Below are 16,690 nucleotides of genomic sequence, written 5' to 3'. Positions count from 1 at the left end.
CAACCAGTTAGGACAGTGGTTCTCAACCTTGGCTGCACATTAGAATCACCTGGAAATCTTTTTAAAATCCTGATTTCAGAAAGGCCTCATCCTCTGGAACTTCAGTTTCTTTGTTATGGGGTGAGGCCACAACATTAGTAACAAAGAACAGAAGTTCCGGAGGATGAGGCCCAGAAATCAGGATTTTAAAAAGATTCCCAGGTGATTCTAATGTGCAGCCAAGGTTGAAAACCATTGAGTTAGGATATCTCTCCCACACTGCATATATTTCACAGTAACTTTCACACAGTATAAGAGCAACAGATTAGTCCAAGGGGGACATCAGTAGCACCATTATTTCCGACAGCAAACAATCTATTCTTGATACAACAACTTTTATACAGCTCCAGTCTTCTCGTCTCTCTAATCTGGAAGCCTTAGGACTCCCGTTTTTTTACTGGTCTACCCCCAACGTCCACTCCCTGGCTTTCACATATCTGAAGAAGTTTGCTTCTCTCTATTGAACCTCAATATTTACCATTTGTTTTCTACCAGAAACCATTCTAATCTTGCTGCCACATTCCTCACCATTGAACCAGGTAAGCTTCTTTAATTAACTTAAAAATTCAGATTTTTCTTGCCCAGCCGGTGTGGCTTACTGGTTTTAAAGGTTTTTGAGTGTTGACCTATGATACTCATGGTTCTATTCCTGGTCAGGGCATGTGTCTGGGTTGTGTGCTCAATCCCCATTGATGTTTCTATCTCTCCTTCTCCCAACCTCTCAGAAATCAATAAAAAATATTTTTTTAAAAAATTCAGATTTTTTTTATTTATGCTTTCTAAAAGAAGAAAAAGGATGAGGGAAAGATCCTATTATTCATGAGCCCTACTCCTGCCTCCACATCTACTAACTTTAGTGGATTCTGTGGCTTATCCCTCATGTTTTGACTCATCCTTTTTATCCTTTCTTTCTTTTTGAGCTAGGTCTCTTCTATGTTCTCTATACTTCACACTTCTACTCTTTCCTTTCAAATTATTTTCACAGGTCCTCCCATTACTACTAGCAACATACCATAACTGTCTTGCTAAAAACAATGTATCTTTATAAGTTTTAACATAAATAATTAGCAATACTGAGTGGAGTTTTAAATGAATGATCATGAAAAAGAGACTAAATCTCTTCTTAAAAAGTAAACATGATTTCCTTCTTTAGTATTTTTTTTTTTTTACAGCTGAGTAGTATGCCATTGTGTAAATGTACTATAGCTTTTTGATCCACTCATCTACTGATGGACACTGGATGGACCTGGAAAGCATTATACTAAGTGAAATTAGCCAGTCAGAGAAAGAGAAGTACAATATGATTTCACTTACATAGAATCTATTAAACAAATTAGACTAACAAACAAAATAGAACAAGTTCATAGAGAACAGACTGACAGCTGTCAGAGGAGAGGTGGGTTGTGGGGCTGGGTTAAAAAGGTAAAGGGATTAAGCAAAACAACAATGAACAAACAAAAACTCATAGACACAAGACAACCATATGATGATTATCAGAGGGAAAGGGAGTCGGGTGAGGGAGAATAGGTTATAGGGTGAGAAATGGTGAGAGAAGGAGATTTGACTTGGGGTGGTGACCATACAATACAATATACAGATAATATATTATAGAATTGTAGCCCTGAAACCTATAAACTTTTTTAAAATATATTTTATTGATTTTTTACAGAGAGGAAGGAAGAGGGATAGAGAGTTAGAAACATCAATGAGAGAGGAACATGGATCACCTGCCTCCTGCACACCCCCTACTGGGGATGTGCCCGCAACCAAGGTACATGCCCTTGACCAGAATCGAACCTGGGACCCTTGAGTCTGCAGGCCAATGCTCTAACCACTGAGCCAAATCGGTTATGGTAATATAAACTTTTATTAACCAATGTCACCCCAGTAAATTCAATAAAAGAAAAAAGTAAACATTATTATCATAGACAATGTAGAACAGAGAATCTAAATGTAAGTTTTAACTTATTCTACTCAGATTTCTCCTGGCATCATAATGCTACAGTGTTTCCTTACCACCGCCAGAGATACACATATGTATATTGTTTACAACATCTCATGCTACCAATGGATATCATTCAAAAAATAGTGTCTAATTTTATTATAGCCATTAAGAAAATACCTTATATTCAGACTAAATCTAAAATAATGAGGAATTCTGCAGACAGCATTGGTATGTGACAATACCCTGACCAGAATTTATCAGCAATGGCAGCAATCCATTTTGATGAGTCTATAATATCACTGAAATTTCAAGGTTAGGTATATATTATCAGAGATATCATCGTCGGCTCTCTTACAGAATAATTCCGTTCTTTATTTATTTGAGATGGTTGACTATTACAGGTTTTTTTTAATCACATAAGTAAAAGATCTTTTTGGGGAAAAAAGATAATGCAGATCTGTTTGGATTAAGCAGTTAAGTACCTGGTTTACCCTCCCATACCTCAAAGTAAACTTTATCAATAGTTCAACATTTTCTTCTTGTACCTACTTATTCTTTGCATTTATAAACATACACAACGCGCGCGCACACACACACACACACACACACACACATGCTTTTGAAACATAAATGGCACTTTCTCCATAGATCCAGTTGTATGAAAGCAACTATTCAGTCAACTATAACTTCTCTAATTTGCTGAAAATATATCTCTACAAATTTGTTACCAGCTATTGGATTCAATCTGTGAGACCAACTAAAACTACTCAAAATCATCAAAAAAATTTTTATGCCAATAGCCTTACTGTAATAACAATTTATGTGTAATAATTTATTTAAATTGTGTTTAGTTGGGGGACAGAGGGTGTTTCTTTTTTGTTTGTTTTTGTTTTGAAGAAACCGAATCCAAAAACTGTCATTAGGTCATTAATCTGTCATAGTTCAGACAGATGGTGATGTGTAATTCATATTTTCAGAGTTTAAAAACAGCAGACTCTCAAAAATATCTCAGATTTCTTTTTCTAGTTCTCAGTTATATCCAAACAAAATCTATTACTCCTTTCAAATATTTTGCAAACATAATATAATTTCTTTTATATTTCAAAATATTATATTAGAATCAGTGTTTTTAAAGCTTTTGTAATTTTAAAGCAGTACCTAAAATGATCATGTACTATTTCCTAGTTTAAATATCTAAAAATGTTTAGCCCAATTTCTAATGATCTAAGTAATTGTTTCTAATATGAACAAATGTACCTATTTTAATTAGTAATTAAACATATATCTTCAAGCCTAAAAGGTGTAGATAAAAATGGTTCTTTTCTCAGTCAAAAAGGTAACATATATTGAAAATAAGGCAATCCATGTCTGACTATCCACACGCTAAAGATATTTACATTTCTGATTAAAAGACTTGTAAGACAGGTCTTACAAAAGAAATACATTTCCATATGTAAATATTACTTGTTAATGTTTGTTTTAAACAACAAAAACATAGCATTAAACGGCTTCAGGAAACATGACTGTAACAGAAAATGTTTTACATAGTTGTAGAAGTGACAGCTCTTTAGAACTAAACCAAAATTTCTTAAAGTTAATTCAAGGGAAACAGAGCAATGCAGGACCCCAGCACTTCAAAATAGGACCAAGCCCTGGATACTCATGTCTTAGTAAGAAGTATGTAAAGTTGATATAGTCAGGGGTAAGAAGAGTTACAGCTACCATGATAATATGAGAGCAATGACAAAAACGTCAAAGGTGCAGACACCCGGAATGTTAATTTATTAGAACGTGACTTTACACTGATTAATTATGTGCTCCTCAAAATATCTGCAGTGCATGAGAAAAGTTAATTGAAGCATTTCATTTTGTACCTGCTACTAAAAGTAGTTTAAGAAAGTGATAAAGAACTGATTTTAAAATTATAAGCATACGGACTATAAACTCTAAATTTGCTATATAAAGTTATTAGTAATGGGATGATGATAATAACTATAAAATATTCATGGAAACATTTACATTAACGGATTCTATTGAATATGATTGTATAGAATCAGAAAACTTAAGAGCTGTTCAGAATCTTAGAGATCATTTTTGGGGGCTGATCTGCTTAAAATAAATGCATACCCAAACAGAGAAAATAACAAGTAAATCAGGATGTCAGAATTATTTCAACATCAAAGAAATCAAGTTTCTAAATTTCCTCAAATGGCCAGAAGCACATTATTTAAATACACACGCGCAGCATGTAATCATAAATAGTTCCTTAATTCAATAAATAAAGACTGGGTTTCTACAATACACCAATATGACATTGTATACTGGGGATGAAGTGAGAAATGAGACATGAACATTTTCCCCAAAGGCACACCTCTGCGAAATCTCCAATGAACTTCTTTGTAATCAATGTGTGGCCAAAAATAAAGCTGTATGTGTTGAAAAATATTCTTAAGTTTACAGTCGTCAAGATAACCTTCCCTATTTGCTAACCTAAAATACCATAATTTTCTATAAAATCTCTTTGTTGTAGTCAGACTACTTCAATGATTTCATGAAACTGGTGAGACGTTTGCTCCGGCTGACCTATAAACTAACTCTTCGGAATCCCCAGCCAACTTCAAGTGTCTTTCTCAGGTGGCAGTGCTATTTTCCACCTTCATCTATAATAGATATTAATACCTCTTAAACCACATCACCCATCAACATTTCTGTGAATGGAAGTCTGACGCTATGGTAATATTCTTTATAGGTGCTATAAGATTGCTTTCATATGTGTTATAAGATTGCTTTCAGAAAGTTAAGCTATGAAATCAACATTTAATAAGTATAAAATTACATTAAAGAAAATGGATAGATCCAAGGCCTGCAAGAATTTGTTGTAACATATAGTAATATAAGTTAAAGACTGAAACTAGAGGATTTAGCCAAGGAAGCCGAGAAGAAAAAAAAATAAGTAGTTTGTCTGAGCTTCTCTAGGGGATCTAAATCCATGTCCATCCAGGGAAGAAGGAATGGGACAAAGGACTTGATCCAAATGGTAAGGTACATCTAATGTGATGCTGAACATATTAGGCTTTTTTAGTTTGATGCCATTGAACATTTGAATTATATAACTAACTTCCTTTGTACTGATTTCTTGCTACCAAATGACCTTCACTGATTACCAATATAGATGGGTTTGCAATAACAAACTGATCTGGTCAAGCCAACTGGAGTGATTGGTTGGGGTTAATTGGTTGGGGTGTTTTGTTTGTTGTTTATTTGTAGTCAAAATATAGACACAAATTGGCATTCTGATTTTAAAGATCAATTTTATAGAATTGTCTAGTGCAAGCCAACCCTGAGATATAGGTCTGCTCTAAATGTGCTGCCAATCAAGTTGAGGAACTTGCACAACTGAGCACCAAATCTTGCATTACAAAAACGTTCTTAGGGAAATGTTATCCTGTGGGAACCTATCTTAAAAGCTGGTTGTATTTTTGTCTGTTCCATTGTGTATTTTCAAGTTTATTCATTTTTTAAGAACTCTTGATGGTGAAAGGCAAAAAGGAACTCATTCATCTGTAATGGACATGAATCATGATGAGCACATCACACTTACTTGCTTCTAAATGCAAAAGAGTTATCTCAAATACATTTCTCCAAAGAAATCTTTAAAAACACCTCAAATAAAAAATGAATTCATTTGAACCCTGAAAGGTAATGTCCTTTTCTACCAAACACACTTACATATTTCTTGTGCCCCAGCATCAGCAGTGCATCACACAAACTAAGTGCTTAATAAATGTTGGCCGGATCAATGTTTGAAAGATGAAAAATACCTCTCTAGAGATTTCTGAATCTCCACATACAGGAAATCTCAGATGAAGTATTTTCATCATTAACATTCATTTGGAATCCCATGGTGTCGCAGGTAATCAAAGCTTACATTTTTAAGATGAAGTTCTATAATAGATGTTTTTGAGGCATATAAGTATGTTAGTTACAATGTTTTTTAAAAATATATATCTTATTGATTTTTTTACAGAGCTTTCAGTCTGCAGGCCAATGCTCTATCCACTGAGCCAAACCGGTCAGGGCACAATGTTTTTTGTTTTTTTTTTATATTACACTTTTCCCTCTAGACAATTTTATCCCAGGAGGGCACAGTATCATAAGTTTTCTTTTAATTAAGTATATAGCAAACCATTTTCAAATATATATCATGTATGCATAATTTATCTCAAAGTTTTCAACAAAGCTCTGGATAAAATTATTAAATTCCTTGACAACTAATATGGTAGATCTCTTTGTATTTAGTTAACAAATCATTCCTTACACATTTGAAATTATGTACTTATTTATAAAGACTAAGGTCACAGAATAAAGAGAAATCATTACAGTAGAGGCATTGAAGTATGTGCCATATATTAGCCTTATGATTTTTTAAAATGTATAACCATAAAAGGTATGATATTTAATATATCATAAAATTTTAAGGAGAAGGGCTGGCATATTTTGTTTAAAAATTATTAAGTCAATCACATCAACTAATCCAACTTCTGAGACCAGCATAAAAGGACTCCATTAAGCAAAGAGAGTTCATTAAAATCTGTGCTCATACATTTCAATATAGAATTTTGATTTAATGGGGCAGTGAGGGAAGTAAGGTCACTGATCAAATGCTAAGAATTACTTAGGATAGAATTTTTAGGAAATACTAAACTATTGTTAAAGTAATACAGGAGAGAAAGAAACCAAGCCACGAGATACATATTAGGTTTCTCTAATTAGGAAAATTCACACTTGAGTCTAATCTATCCACCTGCCTGATTGCTATCCTCTCCCAAATTCTACAGGTACTTCAAACTCGCTGTATCCAGAACAACTAAACTCAACTAAATATTTTCCTGGAAACCTGCTCCAATATTTCCTATCTCCCCTGATGGATTTATCACTATCTATCTAATACTTTAGAGGTCATGAACTTCCTCCTCTCCTTTATCCTACTATCCAAGTCCAGTCCACTTTATGCTATTATGTACTTCCCAAATCCTTCTCTTTCTTATTATCCCCATTACCACTAGCTCTCATGACTCCTCACTCAATCACTACCACAGCCTGCTAAAGAAGCCCTGCCTCTAGACCAGTGGTTCTCAACCTTCCTAATGCCGCGACCCTTTAATACAGTTCCTCATGTTGTGGTGACCCCCAATTTCATTGTTCAAATTGAACATAATTAAAGCATAGTGATTAATCACAAAAACAATATGTAATTAAATATGTGTTTTCCGATGGTCTTAGGCGACCCCTGTGAAAGGTTCATTCGATCCCCTAAATGGGTCTCGACCCCCAGGTTGAGAACCGCTGCTCTAGATGGTCCCCATGCAAATCTTTCCCCCCACGTGACAGTCAGTGTGATCCATGTCAATCAAAAGGCAAGTCATCCGCTTTGACTTTCTTGAAAATGAAATCCAAGTTTCTTCCTTATACAAGATTATCTTGCCCTGATTAATTCTCCAGAGTTATCTCTAGCTTCTGATACCTAGACTCCAACTTTACAAACCTAGACAAACCAACCTGCTTGTATTTCCCAGTACATGTCTGTTACTTCTCAGCTACCATTGTGGTGAGTTCCCTGAAAAGCCTTCTGCTTCTCTCCTAAGTCCTATTCATTTAATAAGTCTCAGCTCAAGCGGCCTCTCCTTCTAGGAAGTCTTCAGGACTAGTGCCCTCCCCGCTCCATTCCCCATAATAAATAGGACACTGGCTTACCACAGTATAATGCCCTGTTTAGATGACTATCTTTCAAACTAGAGTGTGGGCTCCTGGAGGACAAGGATGGTGTACTATTCACCTTTGGATTCACCTTACAGTGCCTGGCACATAAAAGACAGCCTATCAGTACTTGTTGAATTAGTCAGCTAGAACAACGCAGCAACATGTCAAATGCATAGAAGTGATCTTTACATGCTAAACTGACTTCAAATTTAAAACACCTAAACCATTACTCCCAACATGCACCTTTAGCAACAATCAGGCCTACCACTTGATTAGTATTATCAAACTGAGACTGTATGGTACTACCAGAGGCATCAATAAAGTGAAATTTTAGATGCAAACTTTCTAAGAAAGAATTGACTCTAGATATGAATAGGTTACTCGATTAAGAGGACTTTTTCTTTTTCCATTCTTAATTGCTGGTGACTTTGGAGTACCGACATTAAATAATGCTTTTTCTTTACATATAATCAAAAACATAAAACTAAGAAACATTGAAATCCAATGCAAACAGTTTCTAATATAAAGACAAACTACTTCTTTTTTTACCAAAGTCTTCAAAAATGCTTTAAATAAAATAAGGGGTTTTTTTCCTTCAATTTTTACCCTAAATTATTAGCAATGCCTGCCTCTGTTCCACAGTTCTATGTAGTAAAAAGGAAAGAACAAAAGACCTGAATTTCAAACAGATCTGGATTTGACGACACTCTTTTCCTTATGAGTCATGGGACAATGAAAAAGTAACACGACTGCTCCGATAGCAGCAGTGATTACTTATTGGATAAGCCAGAAACTGTGCTAAGCATTTTGAATATATGACTTATTCCAACCTCACAAAAGCCCACTGAGGTAGGGATTGCTTATCCCCATTCTACAGATAAGGAAACTGGAGCTCAGAGATGTGAAGTATCATGTCTAAGGTCACACAGTAAGCTCTTTGGCAAACTAAGAATTCTAGCACAGGTCCATATAATTCCAAAGCCCATATTTTCAGCCTCTTACAATCCGCTGCTACTGAGCCTCAGTTTTCTGTATCATAAAACAGAGGAACTATTAATCTCACAGAGCTGTTGTGGAAACTAAGTGAAATGGTATGGATGCATATAGCGTAATGCTAAGAGCATCCTAGGTACAGTCAGAAATCATGCCCCCTTCCCTTCTCTCCCTCCAGTAGTGATTAAGCATTTGTAATAAGGGAAATAGTTCCAAAATACTCCTTACCTATTTCAAAGCAGAAATATCCTCAGTATTGATTAATTCACAAAGGAAAAGACTACCAGATCAATAAGCATATTTTATATAAATGGATATAAAGGGAAAAGCAAAGAAAAACAACATATTTTACTCATGTTAGGACTGTGACGCTACTATTGATCTTTCAGAATAAGGTCAACATATATCAATATTCAAAGTTAGGGGAGAAGGGCATTAGACCCAGAGATCCCAAAACACTAGGGCTGGAAGGAAGGCTCCCAATAAATCCTAATTAATCTGGTTCCATTTTTAAAAAAAACTGTTCTTCCAGTGGGGAAGACCGATTTGGAAAAATATAGAGGCAATATGGATAATGCTCCTATAATAAGTTGTTTTGTTTCTCAAAGACAGATCTTTATCCTTACTCTGAAACAGCCTAAAAATGGGGGGAAGGGAGAAATTAGGTACAAAGAAAAAAATACAGCATTTTTGCTGTTAATTCCTTGCATATACTTCCATTGGTTCCTTTTCCATTTTTTTTCTTTTAGTACATAGCCATAACACTTAGCTCTCATGAGGTGTAAAGAAATAAAATCAAACTTTAAAAATTTTTCCTAACAAGTAAAAACTAAGATACGTTTTTAACACAAATTTCAGTACTACACAATTCAAAACAGTGAGTTTTTACATTAAGTCCACCTGATGTTATATTATGGTGTATACTCTGGAAATCCAACCAAGAGTGACTGCCAAACTAAGCTACATAAGGCAACTTGGAAAGCTGGTGAGCCCCTCAAATGAGTTACTTTTTAAAAGAGCACTAGAGCAAGATTATCTGATGTTACTCCACCCTCATAATAACCCTCTTCTACTTCTACTTCTGTAATACTGCTTTTGTCACTAAAACCTGGGTCAGTATTGGACATAGTGGGTATCCTGAGATAATGACATTACAGAGAAATAGCAGTTAAGTAATCCAACTAACCTACAAGATAATATCACAGTTTTATGTCCCAATCCTGATAACTTCTTCCTTTCACCAAGGGACCTAAAAGGCCGACTGATTTCTTTAGCTTCCATTTCCACCTATGAAAAGTGAAAATCATAATATACTTCTGCTGCTAAAAATGGAAACTAGCTAAGAAAAAATAAATAATCGTGAAGCACTCTGAAAAGGATAAACTAGATTCCGTAACCTGATTATTGGTCAGAGTAAAACTAGAATTACTAGAATGACTACTTCTTCCAATTCCATACATGCCATCTGGCCATCAAACTGATAAATAATATTGACTGTGAACTTGATCCATGTAATGATTTTAAAGTCATAGAAACAAAGTTTGTATCAGGCTGTATTTCATACCATTAACTAAATCCAAAGAAAATTTATTCACTGGCATTATAATAGTAGATGATAAGAAAAATATAATTAATGACAATTTCTTGAACCTTAAAACTGTTTTTTCAATATAGCCAGCAGCAGGTGTAGACCAGTTTGAAACCAATACTGAAGCGACTTTGCAAGAATTGGAAATGCGCTAACCCAGAAACAGAAGGAATCACAAAGCAAGACTCATCTGAGAGGCCGAAATACAATATGGATTATTTTTATATTGTTCTGTCTGAGTTGTCTGTCTCAGATTCTTAACTTCCAGGAGCTATTTTTAAAATAACTTAACACTGTGTATTTCCAGTAGCCATCAAGGCACATACTGTCATCCCTGACACCGAAGGTTGTCAGCAGACTCGACATGTACACTAATGATCTCAGGCAACAATGCTCATCTTCCTATCAAAGTGATCCTTATTCCATAAGAGAACGTCTAAAGCTCTCTGAGAAAACTCGTCCTAAAACAGAGGACGCAGTCATTATGAAATGTTAATATCAACTAAGGCTTCTGACTTCTTTTTAAGATTATCTTATTTGCTGAATTGTAAAACCCAAAACTGTCAGGCATGGTAACATTTTTAGTTCTCTCCCAGGTCGCCGATGCTCTCTTCTAGCCCTGTCAAATAATGATAGCTGCTGTCATTATTTATTATACAATAGCTGGCAGCAAGTTGTACATATACGCTTCATCTCAGAGTAGTCATCAAATAGCCAAAACAAATGACTACGACCTTATAGTCCAACTGGCCACTTTCCTAAAGCCAGAATACGGTGGCTATCACATCTTATCAATACTTTACTGCCAGAATAGAAGTTATTTTATTAAAAATCAAAGGTTTTAGTTCTTTTATTTATTTTTTCTAAACTGTTTTAAAATAACTTTCCCTCCTCCACGTACACTCCTGTCCTCTCCTGTTTGCTCCTGGAGGCTGTCTCTCTGAAAGATTTCCACATTTACTTTTGGCTTTAATACTTTCAATCAAAATTACAAATCTGTTTTTGGAAGCAACAGCCCTTCAGGAAGTATACATGAAGATATTAAAAAATGCAGAAGATAAATTAAGTTCTTCTCACTTACTAAAGACAAGAATGTGTATAAAGGCATTCACGAAAACCAGTGGTCTCAGACACAAGTGATTTGACAGGTCACACACACACACACACAAATTATTTCAGGGGATAGAAAAATATGAGTGACAGATTCTAAGTCTCTTGTTCAAATTAGACAAGAGCCTCTCTCTCTGCTACTTTTTGCTTTGGCAATCTCAAATGCTGATATTCCCCTAGATCTAACAGAAAGGAAAAAATGGGTATCTTCTCCATCTAACACCTAAGTGGGTAACCTAGATACTGTAAATAGAGGCTACATAAAGGATGCAAGACAGCTCTGAAGTGAGAGCCAACATATTTAACCTGCAACGCTTTGGAAAAGGACTCGAAAACACGTGCAGCTTAGCCAAAAACCATACTAACATGCAATTGCCACGGGCTAGTAAGTTAAAAAGACAACAGCAAAAAACCTCTTACCAAACATAATTTAACTGTTAATGGGTGTGAAAAGCCCAAACGTCAAAAGCACAACTCTTATTTGTTCAAACGGATCATGCCTACACTCTGCACTGTATATTTAAAATAAATGGGTGAACTACCTTTTTGAAGCCAGTACTTGCTAAACCAGAATCAAATGCACAAATAAAGGATGCTGATATTGTAGTGGTGGCTAGAGGATATCAGTAAAGTCTTATAATTAATGTTAATATATATCCCTATATCCAATGCTTCTAAAGCCAACCGTTAAATAGCTGGCTAACCGAAATTGCACATGCATCTGTCTTTACCCTTTAGGAAATCATACAAAGATAACCTGAGAAGTAAAAATATATTCTACCAAACAACTAGTAAGATTGTAAAAATGTTAAAAAGTAAAAATTGTACTGCCTACATTACATTAATAGTGTAACTTTATCAAATCAATAGCCAACTAGCAAAAAATAAGTTAATGCTACAAGATCCATTATAAGACATTAGCACTATAATTTAATATACATTCACTTACTACCTATTAATTTTTCTTTCTACATGATAAAGGAATTTCAATGACTGCTTCTAGAATGAAATCTTCCTAGGAAGTGTTTCTCATTAATAAAAAGAAAGAAAACTATTAAATAAGTAAGTTCACATAGTTTAATAAAAAATTCAATAGCTAGAATCACTTAAAGTTAATGAGTTGCAAAATGTATTCAATAGTACTCTATATACTTTTGCTTATAATTCAGTAGTCTTTACTACTTACAAAGCTAGTAGCTTTATAGTAACCTTAAGTTTTGAGAACTGAAAGAGGGACTTGGAAAGGAAATTTTGTTCTGTTCAGATAATGAGAATTAACTTAGAGATATGCTCAAAATTCAGTCGATGATTCAGTTTTCTTTAGTTATTAAACCTTCACTTTTTTACAAAGGAAAGAAAATGCCTTTCCTTCACATATCAATCAAATAGAAAACGTCTAATTAAATAAAGTTACATATAAGTCAGACATCATTTCTATACGAGAATATAACATCTACCAAAACTGTAAGGGAAACACAAGATTTCCAATAACGTTTGAGTGGGAATAATAGAGCATTTGCACTCGATAACTAAACTGATAAAACATTTTAAGAGAAAAGAAACCATATTCTTAAAGTGTTTTGTCTCTGTCTCTGATAGCATATAAGTTGTTCTCTCATTACACAGAAGTGTTTACTACATCAATCAATGGCTCTTCATCAAAAACAGTAGCCAAAGCTGTCTATGCCTGTAAGTTCAAAACATCCTTCCAACGTCTCTCAGTTCTTCTCTGACAATCCTAAACAAAAAGCTCTCACTTTGTTAGAGAAATGGCTATAAATGATTCCTTCAAATTTTCAATTACACTTCACTACCAACACTTTGGAGGAAAAACTTTCACGTAAAAAAAAAAAAAAAGCAACACTGCAATCCTACCACTGGTGGATTAGCTTTGTACCAAAACAATATAAAATTATTTCATTTTTTTACTGTGAAGAGTCCTTTGGAAGTGACGTGTTTCCATCTTTTTTTTAAAATCCAACAACAACAACAAATCTAGTCATAAACCTGACAAGTCAAAACAATAACCAGAAAAGCCTAACATTTCTTACCTGATACAGGTAAGCACCAGCTCCCAAATGCCACCTTGGGATAGTTCAGACTAGTAAGCAGACTCATGTTTTATGATACTGGAATGAACAGGAATAAATCTCTGTTGTTCTTTCTTTAGCAAAATCTATAACAGCAGCTACACCACAATGTGAGAGGACCCCACAGACCTAACAAATTCAAGGCTGTTGCTAGAGAAATAGGGGGAAAAACATAAAAAGAAGACTTACTGCTTGTCATGTGACTTGGTGAGGCATGCTGTCCATTGGGTGTGCTTGAGGTGAGGTCAATTGCCATATCGGAGTGCTCCCTTTCAGGTGAAAGCTCATTGTCACCTGCTTTCACAAAATAAAATCTTTTGGTCTCTGTTCATTGTCACATAAAATCTAATTACCAACTTTGTCTCATGCAGTGGCACGAATAGCCTTGAAATTGTAATATGTTTTTCCTTAAAAGAAACTGTAAGGCAATATAATTTAGAAATATATAGTAAATGAATGAAATGACAAAAAGCAACAACCAGCCCACACACACACACACAAAAAAGACAAAATTTCATTATCACAATAATCGTAACGGTAACGTAAGAGGAATTGGGACAGGTTGATTTCTAAAGTATTCTTTAGTTTAAAAACCTAAATTTCTTTTAAAACCTAATTTAATCATTGAACATACAGTATTTATAAAATGAGCATTTTCTAGAACGCTGGCTATCAGAAAGTTGGATGTTTGAAAGGAGAGTTGGCTAAAAACATGTCAACTTGTTTGTTTTTAACCAAACAAGTTGAGAATTTAGAAGCTAATTCTCTTTCAGAATATGAGTCCGGTAACGTAGGCTATACAATGCAATAAATATTTAGTACACGCCATATTAGTAGACATATATGTAACCTGACCAATTGTAAACTTAGGTAAAGTAATCAACCAGGAAAGTGTGAATCTGCTAAGCTCTACTGAGTTCCATGTTATCTTTAATATAGTAAAGTATATTTCTATTTCACTGTATGCTGCTTTTTACCAAACTCACTTTAAGGGTGAAGCTGTGAACAGATAGAAAATGAGAGCATAGAATCCGTGATAAAGACTTACAATTGAGGAGTTTGAGTACAGGTAACACAGAAGCATAACTTTATTAGCAATAAAGAAAATTAATGGGAATGAATACTTACACGTTATATAGCCATCGATAGCCTCTGTTTCCATAGTCAAAGTGCAGTGCTGCAATACAAAAGATTAGACCCTTAACACAATGATTCCTCTCAGTTCTGCCCTGAAATGCTTAACTTATTTGAAGCTCCAAGCAGTTAGCCCATGTTGCTGCTGCTGCAACCTGTGCCCAGGAAACATACTACAGTGTACTGTATGTGCTCATTTGCAAGTCACTGAACTCTTTCTGCAAATGATCTGATGCCTGCTGGAGATAGGATAGGAAAGATAAGTGTGCTGTGAGATGGGCTGTAGCAAGAAAGGAATGACTCTCTTAATCAGAATCTTCTTCTCCTCCACCTCCTCCTCCTCCTCCTCCTCCCCTCCCCCTCGTCCCTTTGGGATGGTCTAGTAGGAAAAGTCACTCAGGAATGGCACCACGTACTTTCAGGAACAAAAAAACTAGGGGGCCACATCTCCAACGTGCCAGCTTTACCCCTCACTACTTCCCACAATCGCACTGCAGTTTGAGGACTCCCCTAGTATACAGATAGCTCTATTCACAATTGTTGCAAGTTGGTTCATCATGTTCTAAGGGGGGGGGGGGGGGAGAGAAGACAAACAAACATAAGAAAACAAAACAAAACAAAAACTTCGTGCCCAAGTGTGTCTCTAAGAATTCTGCAGCCGTTACCCAACTCCTGAACTTGTATTGGTGTTTTAGCCTAACCCCAAGTTCTGGGTGAGCACCTGTTCCATGGAACCTTACTTTCCTGCCAGACCAGGGTTGGATACCAATGCCAAGCTTACTTAATACAGTCTGATTTTGAAAATTTCATAAACTTTTCGCCGTTGGGAAGGGAATCGCTTTTTTTAAAGTTTGGGGAATTATTCTCATGCACCCATGACGCAAAACAAGAACTTAATTCTCAGAAACAAAAGTTGTATGAGATGACACCCCCTAGCTTTGATTTCACATAATGAAAAGATCGATAAGCTAACTGTATTCTTTGAAAGACAAAGTTTAAAGAATTGACATGTCCTGAGGAGATTTTTTTACTTATTTTTTCCCCCTTTGGCCCTGGTCCTTTTTGCCTTTAGTTTCAAAACTCTCACTGCACCAGCAGCTAAATTATTCACAATGAGCCATTTCTGTATTGATCGCCAAGTATATTTAGCCCTGGCTCCTGGAATTTCTCCATTACTTACTGGAAAACAGGCAGCTTCACTTGTCTCCAAAACCACTTCCCTTCTCCCTCCCCTCCCCTTCTACCACCCTCCGGATCAATTATGCTTTGAATATGAGGAAGAAATCAAGATTTTTTCTTGGAGAAATAACTGAGGCAGATCTTACTTTTAGGAAATGTAAAAAAAAAACACACACACAAAACTTTTCTTTCTTTATGGAATAATCAGATCAAATTCCCAACTCAGCCACTACATAGCACTTAAATTTCAACCTGCTGTACTGTTATCAAATTCTTTCAAATTATGATTACATAAGGCGTTAAAGAAAGGCATCCGCAAAGTTTAAAAGGGGCGCAGTTTCTTCAGCTATTTTACAAATGAGTTTATCTCTTTAAAAATGTGCACATTTAAACACACACACACACACACACATATTAAAAAAGAAAGAAACGTCAGGGAGAAGCGAAAGAAGTCTGCCCCATCAATGAAATGGTTATTAACCCTCAGAGAAGGAAAGCCAGGAAAAGAAAAGGAGAAAGAGAAACGAAATGTACATACAAAAGGAACTGTCCCTTGATTAAAAAAGATTCATCACCATTTCCAGCTCTGTCGGGAGATCTCAGCTTCTTCTAACCCCTCCAAGAGGAGGTGACAATGTCGGGCTGAAGATACACGGAGAGGGAGAGAAAGAAGTTTTCTGTGTTCCCCCTCCTTCTCTCTTCCCCTCCCTGGCCCCTCCAAGCCAAGCCCCCTGCAGAGTTCAAGGCGAGGAGGAAGGAAAAGCACTTTACAGGTGGGTCATTCCGAGCCCAAATCCAGCAAACAGATCGGCTGATAAACAAAACCAAGAAATGAGAGAGAAGGAACACCCC

The 16,690-nt window shown here is 35.6% G+C and overlaps 1 protein-coding gene across 3 annotated transcripts in view; it reads right to left on the bottom strand.

The window, feature by feature from the left end:
* Positions 1-16,690, bottom strand: part of IKZF2 (IKAROS family zinc finger 2) — a 159,974-nt gene that overhangs the window by 142,052 nt on the left and 1,232 nt on the right. For 2 of the 3 annotated variants that reach the window (XM_006778933.2, XM_006778930.2), the window contains exons 1-3: positions 16,414-16,636; positions 14,654-14,702; positions 13,715-13,819 (exon numbers count right to left, since the gene is read on the bottom strand). In XM_006778933.2, coding sequence (XP_006778996.1) covers positions 13,715-13,819; positions 14,654-14,702; positions 16,414-16,416 — 157 coding nt within the window. In that variant the 5' untranslated portion in view covers positions 16,417-16,636. Of the gene's footprint in view, positions 1-13,714; positions 13,820-14,653; positions 14,703-16,413; positions 16,637-16,690 lie in introns of those variants that run through there. The other variant, XM_015558121.1, reaches the window with a different exon arrangement.

The sequence above is a fragment of the Myotis davidii genome, unplaced genomic scaffold, assembly GCF_000327345.1.
Source record: "Myotis davidii unplaced genomic scaffold, ASM32734v1 scaffold268, whole genome shotgun sequence".
In the NCBI taxonomy this organism is placed as follows: domain Eukaryota; kingdom Metazoa; phylum Chordata; class Mammalia; order Chiroptera; family Vespertilionidae; genus Myotis; species Myotis davidii.
The sequence above is the reverse complement of the archived record's forward strand: the minus strand, read 5'-3'. Positions and strand labels throughout refer to the sequence as shown.